This window comes from Cheilinus undulatus, linkage group 4 (assembly GCF_018320785.1).
Source record: "Cheilinus undulatus linkage group 4, ASM1832078v1, whole genome shotgun sequence".
Taxonomy (NCBI): domain Eukaryota; kingdom Metazoa; phylum Chordata; class Actinopteri; order Labriformes; family Labridae; genus Cheilinus; species Cheilinus undulatus.
The window spans coordinates 35,561,650-35,578,383 of NC_054868.1; the positions used below are offsets into that span (position 1 = coordinate 35,561,650).

Here is a 16,734-nt window from a genome sequence, read left to right on the forward strand (position 1 = left end):
ATGAACTGCAAATCATTGCATTCTGTTTTTATTTATGATTCACATAACGGTCCAACTTTTTTGGAATTTTAATAGGATACAATTTTCAGAGTTTCATTACAAAATGATGATATAATAAAAATTCATACAAGTAGAGGTGTGCAGGGCCAAGGATGTGCACCTGATTTTCAATGGAGTGTGGAAAGTTTTAGTCAGTGAAGTAATAAGACTCAAATTTATTGTGAGCAGTGACCACGCAAGACATAAAAAAAAAAAAAATACAAACCCCCTGAAAGTAAACGCACCAGGAGTTGCTAGGACATTTTAATTGTGCTTGACTGTGATTTTTCAAATGAGAGAGATCAAACCACTTGGATGAAGGGAGACAGACGAATCTGTTTGCCAAGGTGTTATGCAGACTTCCTAATGCCAACAACAGATAAAAATGTTTATACAAAGTTGAAATGAGCCATTGTGTGACTGCAGCAGGTTATAGTCTGGAGCATTTAAGACAAGACAGTGTGCAAGGTCATGATGGTAGGGATGGGAAATTAATCAAAATTTAGATTAAATAGCAACCCCCTTCTGCAATTTTTAAACCCCCAAAAAAGCAAATATTAAAAAAAATCAGTTTACTACATTTTTGAGGCAGGGATGTTACATTCTTCATACCATTCAGATTCAAGTGTCATTTTTTTCTAGAATAATTTGCAAAAAAAATCTACTTTTTTGCAGAGTAAAAACAATTACAATTAGACATTTCTTTAAAAAATTCTCAGCCTTTGTTTAAACTACCAAATACCATGTTTGTTTTAGTTTAGAATAATTTATTTTTTGATGATCAAAACACAAAAACTTAAAGAATAATTGCATATTAAATTGAAATTGTAATATTAGGGGAGATACAACACTATTAGATTAGTTTCCCAAAATCTGTCAGCCCAAGTTCACATTGTAAAGACTTTTACTTCATTTACAAATCTGCAAAAGCTCAAATTCAAGCAAGTTTATTGTCTAATTCTTGGTTTAGAATTTCCTCCAAAATTACTTTTAGCCTTACACACCTGACAAGTCAAGACAAATTTTTTACTTCAACATTAAAAAACATTAAAAAGTGTTTAATTTGTTGTATTAAGTCAAAATATCTATCAACACATGTAACAACATATTTTGGAGTGTATTGAAATGAGATGTCTATATCTAAATAAGTTGGAACATCTGACTGAAAGACACTGAATAGGTGAAATTTCATTTTTATGTCAGAAGTGTCCTCCTTTGGAGATCTTTGGCACCCCTCCTCCCCCAGGGGTCCCAGACCCCAGGCTGGGAACCAATGCCCCCAACCAAGCAACACTAGAGCACAACTGGCAATGGCAATGTCCTGCTGTGAGGTGCACGTGAAAAATGAACTTACAAATCGTCAAGAGTTCATGTGACAGCCACCTCTGTCTGATTAATGTCCAAAAACCCAAAAGTTCTCAATAAACTACCAGGAAGACAATAAAACAACTAATATTAACAATAATAAGCACCATCTTGTGATCCAGTGGCACTTTTCCAATTAGTAGCATAATTCCTGGTATCGGTCAATAAAGGACCTGAGTGAAAGATTTAGTAATCCAGCTCTACTGAGACATGTCTCTCAGTTTCCACAGGTAGCATGAAGGCACCATCAGCCCCGCAGCAGCTCTAGGCCCACACTGAGTCAGAAATAAATCACTTACTGTTGTTTCCGAGTCAGCTCCTCCTCCTTGTTCACCAGGTCCTGTTTCAGGTTGGCTAACATTTCCACAGAGACATCCACCTGCCGGGACAGCTCCGTGGCCTTGTCCTCCAGGTCCTGTTTCTCCTGGCTCAGCCGCTCGCTCTCCTGTTTGGCTCGCTCCAGCTCTGAGCTCTTCCTCTCCAGCTCAGCCTGAAGACGACCTACGCGGGCCGCTATTTTCTGCTCCACCTACAGGGCAAGAGGCACGTGAGCTGAAATAAGATCCAGCATTATGATCACAGTGTACAAAACGTAACTAGCTATGCAAATGAGGAAAGCCACTATGACAGGTGCTTATCATAGTCATTAAGACAGATTTTACCTGCAAATATTACCTCACCACGCTGTGTCTCACGGAAAATTAATAAGTGTTACTAAAAGTTAAGAAAGACATAATCATGACATATGATTGTGTGGGTTAAAAGCATGAGCATAACTTGGGCTTTCCTGCCTCTCCTCACCTAGAAAACCCAAAAGATTAAGACTAAAACAAGTCCAGTGTCACAGATGTTTAAATCTCTCCTTTCCTTGATTAATTTAAGTTTTTATAGTCATTATAGCACGAGTTTCCAAATTACAGTTTCTGTTGCTAAGCTCCTTACAGCAGCATGTTATTCCCAGTTTAACCACCCTTCATTTGTTACTGATAAAATGCAGGACTGACTCTATAGTAAAGCCGATCAGGTTCAGTTCATGTCTCTGACAAGCTCATTAATTTTTTCTGTGCTTCTACACCCAACATCACTCAAAACAGACTGAGGACACCAGGACAAGTCTGAGAGTTAAATATCTATAACAAAGACTAGGGTGTCAGGTATTTATCAGTGTTATAATCAACCTGCAGATGCCAAACCAGCCACAAGATGCAAAGAACAGAAAGTGAAGCTATTGGGGTTTATTTCTATAAATAAAATAGTCATAATCATGGGCGTAAAACCTGAAAAGCTGTTCAGACTAATGTTTTTATGTTTTGAAATATTGATTACATAAATCTGAAGGACTGCAGGAGATTTCCTAAAAATCTCCAACATTTGGTCAGATTTTGAACTGCAACAGGTTTTCTTTCCCTGGTATTTTGTTGCATTTCAACCTCAGTGGCACTTCTGAACTCTTATCACTGTGCAAAGACAGCAAAGTTGCCTAATAGTCACAGCAACGTCCATAGTAAAACACTAAGCCAAGGTGGAAGTGCGATACATTGCGTGCACCGGTGTAGTGATATTACATAACACTAATGGCTGTATGTTGGTATGACATGGCACATAGCAACTGGCAGCAGCCCGTAGCATTTCTTTTCAGTTCGGTCAGAGACTCACCACACTACTGTCTTTTTAAAGCTTGTATATCTAAGTTTGTTTGTTAAATATTTTATATTTAAGGTTAACAAGCACAGTTTATCAAAGTCAAAATCCATGTATATTTAAGCGAGCTGACCAAAAAGCTGACTAAAACACAAACCTACTTACCTATTTTAGAAGTGTTCTTACACTGTATGTGTTAAGACATAAATTGCTTACATATCTTATGCCTAAGCATCAGATGTCACATGGGTCATCAACTACATTTGTACAAGGGCCAGCTTTTACTTGTAAGAGACCGAAGGGGGCCGGACTTCCCTAAATCAAAGTTTAACTAAATACTTTGGTCCAATTAATATATAATTATTTTTTGTTGTTTTTTCCTTCAAAAATGTAAATAGTTTTTTGCAGTGAGATCAGTGACAATCCCCTAAACTGCAGTTACCACTAGGGGGCGATTGTGATATTTTGGCTATATAACAGTCAGGAAACCAGTCTATTGTGGTAGTTCTCTGGCAGGAAAAAAAATGAAACTGAAAGTACCTAAAATATAAAGCCTATTGGGATTTTTTTTTAAATAACATACCCTAAATACCACAACATATTTTTTCTTAGCACATTTTCTGATTTTAAAAATCTTCTGGAGGCTGGATGGGAAGCTGTGGTGGGCCTGATGTGGCCCCGGGCCACCGGTTGATGGTCACTGAGATATTGACTTTTGTTAAAACAGCAAAGGCTGTTTAAATGTATTAAACTCTTAAGCAGAATACATTACATTCTTTGAGGTTTTAATGTATTTTATATGAAAACATCATACATTTAATCAGAAAGAGCACTTTCTTGTTTTTTCTTTCAATTTTTCTTTTAAATTTATAAGGTGAACAAGTAAGTAAAAAGTATATGTCTGTGAGGGTTATCAGTTACTTATTCTAGTATGTAAAAGCCTTTTCTTACGTGCAGATGTACTAAAGATTTTGAAGCTTTGTCAGTACTAGAGACAACTTCAGTAGAGTTTACTTAAAAATTCTAGTAAATCTGTTGCCTTAAAAAAGCGAGTTAAGTAAATAAACTAAATATCAAACAAATAAAAGTAGTTAAATGAATAAGTCCAATCAACTCTGCACTTATTTTACTCATCTTAAATTAAAAACTTAATTAACTAATTGAGCACTCTGGCTTCATCCAGTATTTTCAACAGACTATGCTAATATCGTATTTAACGCTAGTGGAAACCCCTGATGTAGAAATATGAAATGAATGCAGAAGTGCAGAAAAAAAATGCAGTTCCTTGAGTGTCCACTTGAGGCTGGCTGCAAAGCCAAATGTGTACTATTAAGAGAGGGGATTATGTCTTTTTAATTCATCTCTTCTGATTACACCGAGGCAAATAGTTGAACATAATTATGGGTATGGCTGGCTAATGGACATTGTAGCTGTTTGCTAGCTGGCTAAAGGCTACCTCAGGACAGCTCTTTGTCTCTTTCTACGTTGACTGAGAGTTAGTGTAAGACATCACTTACAATATGGCAACCACTGCTTGGTTTCAACCTCTGCTTCAGTGAGTGACATCACTGAGACAACGTCCACATCATATACAGTCCATGACTTTACAAGGCTTTCAGTGGTTTTAAAGGTAATTACCTGAACTGATGTCTGCTAAATACATCAATAAAACATTTCTACTTTAAAAAGAAAATTTATACCTAAGGGGTTGGTGTTTCGTAGAATTTTACTGGAAGCAGCTACATTCAGTTTTTGAAGCAATTCAAATAACGTTTAAATCAAAATTTAGGTTTTGGTAAATATCAGTGCACTCCTTTTATCCTATTCATTCATATGTCTTAATACCAAATGACCTCTGGCTGGAATCTTCCTCAATGCTATGGAAAATATAGTTTGATACAAACAGTTTAGGATGCTAATGAAAGTCATTTTCAAAATCTTTCAATCTTTTATTTTTGTTTTCCCATCATTTTTAAGTTAACCCTTTCTTTATCATTAATGAAGCTGGCCTGTTGCTAATGGCTGTGTAACTTGTGCTCTCTTTAATTCATCTATAATTAAAATACCCCATGTACCTCTTCAGAAAGCTTCTCCAGCCGTTCATCGAGCTCCAGTCGCTCAAACGCCCGAGCCTTCAGTCTAGCCAGTCCCTCCTCATAGGCCGCCTCCACAGCACTGGCCGCTACATTAGCTGCCACCGCTACAGCCGTGCTGGGGTTTCCATGGGGACCAGGGTCTGTGGATGTCATGGCTTTCTTCATGAATATCTCCCCAAGAGGAAACTCCACATTGGGGATGTACCTGGCTGCAGTGTTGGAGTTAGCTGGGGTCAGACTCAGGTCGTCGGCACAGGGAAGCTCACGGCAGGGGAAACGCCGCTCCTTTAAAGCTGAAGGTCGCAGCGGCTCAAAGGGGTCGTTGTTGTTGGCTGGAGTGAGGAGGGCTCCTTCAGCCACTAGGGGCAGCAGAGCGGCAGCGTCACAAACACTGTTGGACTTTGACAGGACGTAGAGGGTCTCGTATGTGTGGTTGTACTCCAGGTGGGCACGCAATGACGACAGGCTTCGGAAGCGCTTGTGCTCCCCGCACCGAGGACAGCGGTATGGCAGGTCCAGAGAGGCCATTCCTCGCAGTAACTGCCGGGGGAGGGGCGGCGCTCACGCGGCACAACAGCGGTGCCAGTATGAGGGCACAAAGGTCGAGCACCTGACAGATTTTCTCATGGTGAAAGGGACGGGGCAACTACGGCAAGTCAGAGGGAGGAAGAAGAGAGATCTCATGTGCAACGGAGGGGCCAAGCTCAGTCACATGACCTGGCATGGTGTCAACATTCAACTGGTCCTTTCACCTCATCCCTCATGATTCTTAGGCCTGAGGTCCTAAAAACAGAGCAAGGAAATATGTGTCATAAGAAATAAGAGAAAAGAAAGGTTATCACATTAGAAGTAATTACTACCACAAGATGTAATACAGGGAACAGATAACCCACATACAGGTACATCTAAAAAAATAGAATATCATAAAAAAGTTCAATATTTTTGTAACTCATTTCAGAAAGTGAAACCCATATATTATATAGACTCATTACATATAAAGTGAAATATTTCAAGCCTTTATTTCTTGAAATGTTGATGATTATGGCTTACAGATAATGAAAACTCCAAATACAGTGTCTCAGAAAATTAAAATACTGTGAAAAGTTCAACATTGGAAAGTCATGGTGTCACACCCTAATCAGTTAATTAACTCAAAACACCTGCAAAGGTTTCCTGAGCCTTTAAATGGTCTCTCAGTCTGGGTCAGTAGGCAACACAATCATAGGGAAGACTGCAGGCTTGACAGATGTTCAGTGGACAGTCATTGATGAATGAAGAAAGAGACTCCTGCCAAAGTGGGTCCATTGATCCAGCTGTGAAAGGCCACTAATTTGTTTTTTGTATGTTCAATAATAGGTAAATTAGCGGCTGCAAAAATTAGCAGAAATTTTCATATCTGCCGATATGATAATACCCTTTATAAGCTAATGCGCATACCGGTATCATACCTTTAATATCATGCATCAAAATTCTATAACCTCAAAAATCTAATTTGTTCCCCTTGCGTCAGAATGGATGTTAGTGTGAAGTTTAAAAAAAATCCCTGAAAGTGCTCTGAAGATGTTTTATTTACATGCAAAGAACTAGAATGAGGCCAAAAAAGACTGACCTTTGACCTCCAATAACTAATCAGGAATCCCTGAGTCAAAGTGGACATTTGTTCAAAGTTGGAAGAAAATTTCTCAAAGTGCTCTTGAGATGTCATGCAGGCAAGGAATGAAAATGAGGCCCTATAACCTTAACCCTTGACTTAAAAAATTTTCAACACCATGTTTGAGTCAAGTTTCGAGTGTCTTTGAAATTTTGAGTTTACAAGCAAGGGATGAACTTCAGGCCCAATATCTTTGACCTCCAAATTCCAATCAGCATATCCTCCAGTAAGAGTTGATGTTTGCACTGTGAGAAGTTTGAAGAAAATGCCTAAAATGATTTGTCCTTCCACCCAAGCAACCTCCTCTATAGTATAAAGCTTGTCGCACCGTCATATTCAGTTACATGCTGCTGCTGATTCATTTCTTCTGATTTCATTGTGTTAAATATGCATTGCCAAAAATGTATCTATTTTATTGGAGCTTCTAGCAATGAGCTCCCTGGAAAGTGAAAGCATGCTGGTTGACAAACCCAGGGAGCCTCTTCCGAGTATTACCATATCCATGTTGCAACAAAATGGTTTAATGCATGATGAGTTTTCCTGACTGAACTGATTTATATTCAGTTGTTCCTGTGTGCAAGAGTGCTTGAAGTATTGCAGTGAGACTGTAAACATCTCCAGCATATCAGTGCATACCTCTGTATTTACTACGACACCGGTCTGGTCTTAGTAGGATTATTGATCTGTTAGTTTAGTGGTTGAGAAACATGAAACCTGTATTTTTCAGAGGGTTTAAAAGCAAACTCCTCCACATGTTCCCTTCAGAGGAAGACTGGGGGAAGTGTGGGGGAGAAGGAAATGGCTCCATTAGTGAGAGTGCTTGTTAACACCAATATCTTCCTCTAGTCTGAAATCTATGTGGTCGTATTTAAAATACTTTTCCACAGGATCAGTGATCTGTTATCATTGTCAGCCCCTTTCTATCCTGTCTTTGGTTCTGCAGATCCTCTTTCAATTTTGGAGCCTTATTAAAATACCAAAGTACTGTAGAAAATAAAGACAAGATTATCAAAGACAAAGTTAAATACAGACAAAGCATGCTGTTCACTGTCTTCACAGGCAGATTTGACAGTAACAGTGAGTCTAGCATGTATAGCACTAAAGTCTAGCAAAATTACTTCTAAAATGTCTGTAATTAATTTTTAATTTGATAATTTTCATGTGATACTTTGATGCAGAGATGAGTCAAGTTGCTGCAAGAACATTTCTCGACTGTGTTTATCTAATAACCAGCACTTGATGCCGCTGGAGAAATAAATATTCAGCAGGACAGCCTCCGCTGATTCCCCAGATTCAGGACGTCTAATTAAAGTCGATACTCTGATCGAGCACTTATCTGAAAAATAGTTTGAAAGATTTTCAGGTCAGTGCCACAAACTTGAAAATTGGAGAAAACCTTGTGTAATCTAAACTATAAAAAGACCAAAGATGGCTGCTGATATCACATTGTATAACTTTAAGAACGTCTTTTTATCTGCAAAGTTTCAGGCCATAACTAACAGGACTGAGACTGCTGGGTATTATGTGGTTTAGTTCCCAAGTGATAGCAGAAACAACAGGGAAATATTTGCTCACTCTGAAAAGGTTTAATGTGGACACAAATTACATTACTAAATCTGTTTTTTCCATATTTTTAGATCAAATTTATTTCATGCAGACAGCTGTCACTTGATAAACTGAAATTCTATAGCACAGCCATTTCCTATCATGTAACCCGGAAAACCTCAAACATAAATAGAGCCCTCATGTTTGATGTTAATTAGCCCAAAGATGGGATGAGTGGACTTTATAGACTACCTCTGACCAACCTGAGCTAAACACCAAAGCAAGACTGATGCTAGAACCAGATCAAACCTCCTCTCAGATTTCTCTGCAGCAGCCATTAATGAGAGAAGCAGCGGGCACAGACATGTGGCACTGTAATCCTGGATCACAGATGCAGGCCGGTCCTCACAGAGAGCTTCTTTACACTGGAAATCCCCACAAGTCACTGAGACTGTTATTAGACGTCTGGGAGGCTGGAACGGGGAGTGAACTGGCGAGCTGTGCCCACTTATTAAAGGAGGAGAATCTCACAGACGCAGTCACTACACTGCAGACAGCAGGCGCTCCCATCTGCTTAAAATTACTGCGCGAGGCAGGAAATGGAGGGAAGTGAGGCTGTTTGGTCTCCACATGTCACATCCTGCCAGTAAAGCTCAGCTGAGACATCCCAGGGGACTGGCTTTACTGTTGGATTGTTTGATTTGTAAATAATGGGCATGTGTGGAACACGTAAGATCACAGAAAGCCATGACCTTCTGCTTATTTCTACTAGGGCTTGGCAATTAATCACAAATTAGATTAAAACGCAATATGGCCTGCGGCAACTTACAAATCACAGAAGCTGCAATATTTCTTTAACTTAAAATTTGGCAAAACACCAGGTTAATAAAATCCTTTTTGCAGTAGCAGAGATTTTATGCATATTATGTGAACATTCATTTGTGCTTTTTTAGAATGTTTTACAAAAATCCTCCTTTTAATTTCTTTTTGTAGTTTCTCCCTTTCTCTCAAAACAGCAGTCCATCTGAATATGCCGTACTTCTCACTGGTTCCTGCTTGCATTTCAACTGATGCACCATGCTGCTTCACCTCCCCCACCCCAGCCACCTCCTTTACAGCTTAAAGCTCATTGCTCCCTCATATTCACATTCATGCTGCTACTATGGATTGTTCCTGAAATAATCTAATTGTTTTCAATACACATTGTCATAAATGTATCTATCCATATGGGGGTTTCCAGTTATGCACTCCAAGCAAAGTCAGCTTCACCAACCGAGGGAGCATGTTTGAGCCAAACCTTCTCTGTCAAGTAAAACTGCATATCCGTTTTGCAATAAAATGCTTAAATGTATGACAAGAGTGTTCCTGACTGAATTTAGCTTATATTATAGAATGATTTATTGCTTGAATTGTTGAAAAATACATAAGACAAGAAACGTAATAATAATGCCATATCAAATTGCAATCACAATATTGAGGAAAAACATTGCAATTAGATTATTTTTGCAAATCGTTCCACCCTAGTTTCTACCAATGCAGATGAGAGCAAATAAAACGTGCTACACTAAAAAAATTTTTTTGCACAAACCATTATGATTACAGCATGCAGATTGTTTGTCTGAGTGAGATAAGGGGAGATAAGTAATAGGTCAATCCAGTATGCAAAGATTCCAACTATATTAATGAAAAATGAGAACTGTAAATAAGCAACAGACAGCAGATTAGGCAACACCCTGTCCTGTTATAATATACACCACGCAGTAAAAGTCTTTTTTATTGAGTTGAACATTAAATTTAACAAAAAAAAAAACCTTTTTGGAAGACTGTCAATCTAATCCTTTACTGTGAAAATGTCACAATAACTTACACTACCCTCACCAAACCATCACTGCATCAGCACTGCTCAGCTGACAGACTGCGTGACCACTGATCAGAAGGACAAACCGTCCTATTGAAACAAAAATCCCTCTGTTCTCTTTTGTACTGATCAGAAGCACATCTGCGACAATCACAAGGCCAAATTTCATGTTTTGGGAATATTTTGGGACACAGACATGCACAGATTGGCTCAATAATAACGATTCCACTGAGCGGCCACCTGGTGCTGTGACAACGTAACACAGACTTCCACAGTTATAGAGTATTTGTATTAGATTCTCTTTTTTAAATGTATGCACTGAAAAGCACTTTTGATGTTTATTTGGTGTACCTACTTGTCTCTGGCTGAAGTCCGGATGGGAATGCATAGTCTGAGTACTATTACTGCTGCTGGCTACAATCTTGACTGACACGGCAGGCCATTAAAAATCCAAATTAGTTGTTTTCGTTTTGTTCTTCAGTAACCCTACAGAACAGACTTTTATCCAGCAATCAGTTCTAAAGGCTCTGTGCTGAGAAAAGCAAAAAAACTCATTTAAATGTCTATCAACCCCATGTTAGCTTTCCGATAGTCAAACAAGGTCTTAAAGTCAGTCCAACATGAAAAAACAAAGCTTCATCTTAACCATCAGTCTTTAAAATAAGGTCATAGTCAAAAAGTATTAGACTAAAAGGCTGTATCTTTTGCTGTTCAGAAGAGCAGTATGCATGCAGGGAGCCAGTTACGATTGTCTGTTTCTGTTATCAAGAAAGAACTTTCCTGAGTATCGAGACAGGGAGGAGTCACAGGTGAAAATCCTCAAATAGATAAAGGAAATAAATACATAAGAAGGTGATAATGAAGAGAAAAAGTACAGCGGTAGACAGGACTCAGAGCAGATGTGTGGGCATGAGAAAGCTGAGACAGTCAGACAAAGTGTGAGGGTGTTTAATAGTGAAAGAGTTTTATAAGTCTTAGAAGAAATCGAAGCACAGGCGAGCAAAGCAGCTGAGTAAGTTTGATATTCTTTGTCTCAGTATTAGAAGATATTGATCCTGATCATTCTAATTAGGAGGTGGTTAGCAACACTGGGTTACTTTTTTTTATTTAGTCTCCTGTATGTACAAGAAGAAACCCTTGTGAACTGTATGGATGAAAACACTCTGTTCCACTGACTCTGGGATTTTACCATGAGTATGCTGCTAAGATTTGTCATGCATCAGTAAAGGCAAGACAGAAAAGGTTATATGCTGCCAAATATGGCATGTTAAAAATACTAAATTCTCATTTTATTATAGACTACCAATGCATTTGATTTAAGGAAAATATTTAAAATCAGATCCTTCTCAAAAGGAATGACAGCAGACAAACACATTTACTCACTCCAGCTCACTCTATGTAAAAAGGCATCTTTGAATTGAAATATATCTCAGGTATGTAGACTTTGGGTAACACGGTGTACACAGCAGTATTTCAGTTGTTCAACTGGGAGCCATGTGGCCACCACAACAGCATTTCATTCACTGCAGACAGAGACGGAGGCTAGCAGCAGTAACATTTGTTTCACACCGCAGGCTTTGCAGATCCATGCTACGAGATTCTTTAATATTTTAAAAGTCACTCACAGCAACACTCAGCTATCCCAGAGGGTGATCCGTCTCTGCCTCGGCCTGTTCAAGGTGACTCTATTTTTCACTCTCTCTAAACTAAATGCAGGCTTGTGTTTAGAAGTCTTCAAAATTACTCCACCTGTGGTCAAAAATGAGGAGGTAAAGGCCACCTCCCCACACGCTGTGTTCATGAATATTTGATCATTTTGCAATTTGAGATTCATTCTTGATTTTAGAGATCAAAGCGGCTTATTCAGTATTCATTAACTGTAATATCCTCTGACACTCACTTGTGTTAGCGAGCCAAAGCAAATAGATTACCCGCAATATTCTGCAGAGGTGGAAGCATGATAAAAGATGGGGTGAATATGAAAGTCCAAAGATGTTAAAATTAGAGCTTAAACATTTCTCATTGGTATATGCTGTTGGTCTTTGTTCTTAAACATAGACTGGGATGCCTGTTCCCACAAAGCAAGTTATTTATTAAAAAAAAATATCCTGAAAAGTAGAAGGTCATTTTTTTTTTAATCACGAATTGAAGTAGCAAAACAATCCCATGCAATCAGGAAAGCAATAAACATGGACATCTCTCCACAACTACCCTGGCATGTGTTACAGGTGCAGCAAAAATCATAAAACAAGAGAAAGAATCAGGATGAAATCCTGGCTGAATGAAGCTACAGTTGTGTTTATGGTTGTGAGCGGTGAAAGTACGTATGATCTGGCTGCTTACGCTACCTAGAATCGTACATATCAGACATGTTTGATATTTACGATTCGGGTTCTGGGAGGCTATGACGCGATTTGGAGAAGTAAAACAATCATGTTGACACCACACACATGAGGATAGTTTAGACAAATACTTGTTTGCGATGAGGCTCCACTCAGGGATACGCCCCACGATCGTTGGTGGAGGCAAATCTGGCCTCAAATCAGGCTTAAAATCATGTAGTGTGTGGCCTGGCCTTCTGCTGCATTCAGAGCGGATGTGTGGACTTATTTTGGCTCCCAAAGCATTAAAGACAGTACTGACTCAGACATGAGTCAAGTCATTGCAAGATATGCCATGCCAGAGTGAAATACTCAGACAACACAATGAATCTAGGAGCTCACAGCTAGACATCATAGCGATAGCATTACAGCTAACAGCAAACAGCTAACGTGAAACAAGTGGACGCCTCTCAACTGACAGGAGTCAATATGTTGAAGCTACCAGTGGCCTCTACATACAACCAAAATTCCCAACAACACACTCCACCAGTCCTTAAAGCTGGGCATGAGGATCATCTTGTCTCTCATAGTCTCCCTCAGGGCTGAATGATTTGCAAAAATAATCTAATTTCGATTTTTTTCCCCCAATATTGCGATTTAATACGCAGTTATTTTTAGCTGCAAAACAAAATTGCAATAAACTGGTATTTTTTACAAATCACAGGTTAAAGAAATAGGCAGGCCATGTTGCAATTTAATCTAATTTGTGATTATTTACCCAGCCCTAGTCTCCCTCCACACACCTTGACATTAAGTAATGATATACAAACTGATACAACAAAAAACAAAAGGTTAGAGTACATTTACCCAATATTGATTTTTTTGTTTCCCTTGTCTTTCAAAAAATTCTGCAAGCAATTTAATTCATCACAGCAAATGAGGAAAATCCTCATCTTTGGACAGTTATATTGCTAGGATGATGCATGACTATATCCCTGAGCAATGTAAACAGGGTTGTATTTCTATATCTTAAGAATAGCTTAATTCTGTTCTATTATATTCAAAAGAGAGAGATTCTCAGTTTGCAAAGAGGATGGCAGAGCTAACTGCTAACTTTAGCCACACTCTAACATGCCAAATCCCCACTGACTTAATGACCCTGTGATGAATTTGACAGTTTTCTGAGCATACTTAATCACAATTTAAATGCGATGTAGTCAAATTGGGAAATAGCTGCCTTGGAACATCTTTAATTTAGACTTAACTTCCCAAAGTATTGTTGTGATTTGAAACACTACGTTGAGTATTCCATCAAAAAATGTCGAAACATGTTACCTTTTTGAAAACTGCATTTAGTTGATCCACATCCCAACGCTGAATACACCTGTTAAAGTGAACTTAACATATACACTGTCAAAATCAGCTAAATGCACAGCACTGTATACTACTGCTCTATGTAAGTACATATTGTTTAAATGATGAATATCTTTTTGATTATTAACCCTAATTATTTGTAAAATACTGATTCTTTGCATCCTTGTATCAGTGCAATATGTCACACAAATATTTTTACCCTCAACCCCTGTGTAAAATTCCCACTTCTATAACCTTATGTTTATGCTCATGACAAGACTGATAACAGCTTCCTAACTGGTCCTAACTTTATGATTAAGTGTCAGGGTTTTTGCATTAAATATTTCATGTCAATCATGTTTTTCCATCCAAAGGGGATTAAAGGGATTAAAATCCTTATTCCTGATCCAGTTCTTTGAGCCTTTAAGCCCAGTGTATACAAAAATGCATGACTTTTTTGTATAAATGGTCTATTTTTTTATGGAATAGTCTGACTGAAAAACATCAGGCTATGCAGACATCACCAGAGGTATAGATGCTCTATAATCCTCACAGCAAAAATGAACTATTTGTTTAAAATCCTTATATCACCCGTGTGTTGATACTGTGGTCTTGGCTGCAGCTACTTCAACAGATTTCTGCACCATGTGCATAAAACATCAGCTGGCCCTCAGGCTGCACTCATAGCACCACTGTTTTAAAGTTCACCTCTGAGGGATAAACCCCTGCTGATCAAACTTGTCTTAATTCATTCATTAATAATAAAAGTCCCAAGCTGAAACCAAATGTCACTCAGCAGGCTAGTTCTGGAGCTCTATCTGACTGGATTTATCCATCTGTGCTCTCTGATAAAGATCTGTTTAGCTCAGAGGTGTGAGGAGCAGAGTGAGTCAGGGTGTATCACAGCAGACCTGCCAGAACTCCAGCAAAGCTTCGACTCAGAGACCCTGCAGCACTGAACTCGACCTAGCAGTTAGCAGTACGCTCATGTTCATAATGCTGGAGGTGCCAGGACTGTATCAGAGGTGTGACATGAGCATCAGCCTACGCTTTAACAATGGAGCTGTTTTTACTGCTGATATTTCTCATGTAGCAAATCTTCTCTTCCCACTCCTAGGCTGTTATTTTCACAGCTGAGAATACCACAGTAAATAAAGGAAAAAAGATGACAAAACAATTCCCCTAGCATCAAGGTAAAGTGCTTTGGAGACTTAAAGCATTTGAAAGGAGAACCTATCTCAGTATGCTCTCTGGAAAGGCTGAATTAAGACTCCTTTAACTCTTTCAGAGGTTTAGTGAAAGCTCCTGATTCCTCCTAGGCTCCACATGTCAGAGTAGGTTAGTCCTTAGTAAGCCATGGGACCTTTATGACAGGACAATCTCATAACCTGAGGCTCCTTACCTGACAGTAGAGGGCAAACCTCAGCACTTATGGCAGGAATCATTCAGAACATTTTGATTTTTCCCATAGCAGGAGTCTTTTGAAGAACATAATGCCAAGAAAAGTATCTTATATGGTGTTACAACAAGGAAACGTTCCTTCTTTTGAATGACTTTACCAATCATTATTTTGATTGCCATTTTCAGGACTCAGGGATATAAGCATGATTATGATCCATTGATTTTAATCCTCTATGAAAATCTAAAATATCCCATGCTTCTGCTACTGATGTTAGACTAGACAAGCCAAAAGCATATAGCGCCCTCTGCCAGTAAAAAAAAAAAAAAAAAAAAAAAAAAAAAAAGAAACAGAACAAAAACATTTTAAAAACTGTTGCAATGTAGTTTTCAAACCAATTTAAATGCATAGTTACCTCCGCCAAGGAGGTTATGTGATCGGATGGGTTTGTTTGTTTGTTAGCAACATAACTCAAAAAGTTCTGGACGGATTTTTGATGAAATTTTCAGGAAATGTCAGAAATGGCATAAGGAAGAACTGATTAGATTTTGCGAGTTTTTTTCAGAGCTGCTGCCTTTTCTCAGATGTTTCCTATTAAAGCTTTCCCAGATGGATGTGTGAAACAAATCCATCCATCCAAAAATGGTGGCTTACTGTAGTGGTGCAAAATGCCTACATTTTGCTATGATGCATGAGGCATATCCACTCCTACAGCTGCCAGAGCGAGTGATTTGTGACGGATAGCTCAGGCTGAGTCCTGTCATTAGCATGTTTAGCGCCAGCATTACCTCACTCACCCTTGCCATTGTAACTAAGCACAGTTAGCAGGCAAAACAGTTGTTCTTTCCTCTCCAAGTTTGATGGCTGTATTGAAACAAAGTCAGTGTTCTATCTCTGTCAGCCTGTCTGGGGCTTTAACACAAAAGCCCCAGCTCTTCATCTTATAACGGCTTGAATAATCAGTTAAGGATGTGTTTAAACTTGTGACTGTAAGTCCAGGATGAGTCAAAGATCTAGGTTGAAACATTATATGAAGTCAGAGAAGCAGCTATAAACTAGCTGCATAAATTCGCTGGTACAGCAGCCAAAGCTAAGCCTAATCAATGATAAACACGCTATTTAAGCTTTTTACACCACTAGTCCTCGGCTGTTATTTTTCTGAAACACTTTTATTGCGAAAGCACTTATCAGGAAATGTGCTCAAGCTCCACTTAGGTGTGTGTGGGCAGAGTTCCCCATCATGCCCTTGGGCAGAGTGTTTAGAAGTGTTTTATACATACTTAGTTGTGTTTAGATGTTGAACTGTACAGTGAGCCCTGGTGGAGTTCTTTGCTCATGTTCCTGGTTGATTGTTGTTGTTTTTGATTTGAGAAACATTTGCACCATGAGCGAAGTTATCCACCAAGTTCAAGTTCCTGCCTGTGGCTTATAGAGTGTATTCTTCATCAGGATGCGTTGCCGTGCTA

The 16,734-nt window shown here is 38.8% G+C and overlaps 1 protein-coding gene across 5 annotated transcripts in view; it reads right to left on the reverse strand.

The window, feature by feature from the left end:
- Positions 1 to 16,734, reverse strand: part of fbxo41 (F-box protein 41) — a 93,520-nt gene that overhangs the window by 65,600 nt on the left and 11,186 nt on the right. For all 5 annotated transcript variants that reach the window (XM_041785789.1, XM_041785788.1, XM_041785785.1 and 2 more), the window contains exons 3-4: positions 5,121 to 5,924; positions 1,704 to 1,933 (exon numbers count right to left, since the gene is read on the reverse strand). In XM_041785789.1, the coding sequence (XP_041641723.1) occupies positions 1,704 to 1,933; positions 5,121 to 5,669 (779 nt within the window). In that variant the 5' untranslated portion in view covers positions 5,670 to 5,924. The remainder of the gene's footprint in view (positions 1 to 1,703; positions 1,934 to 5,120; positions 5,925 to 16,734) is intronic.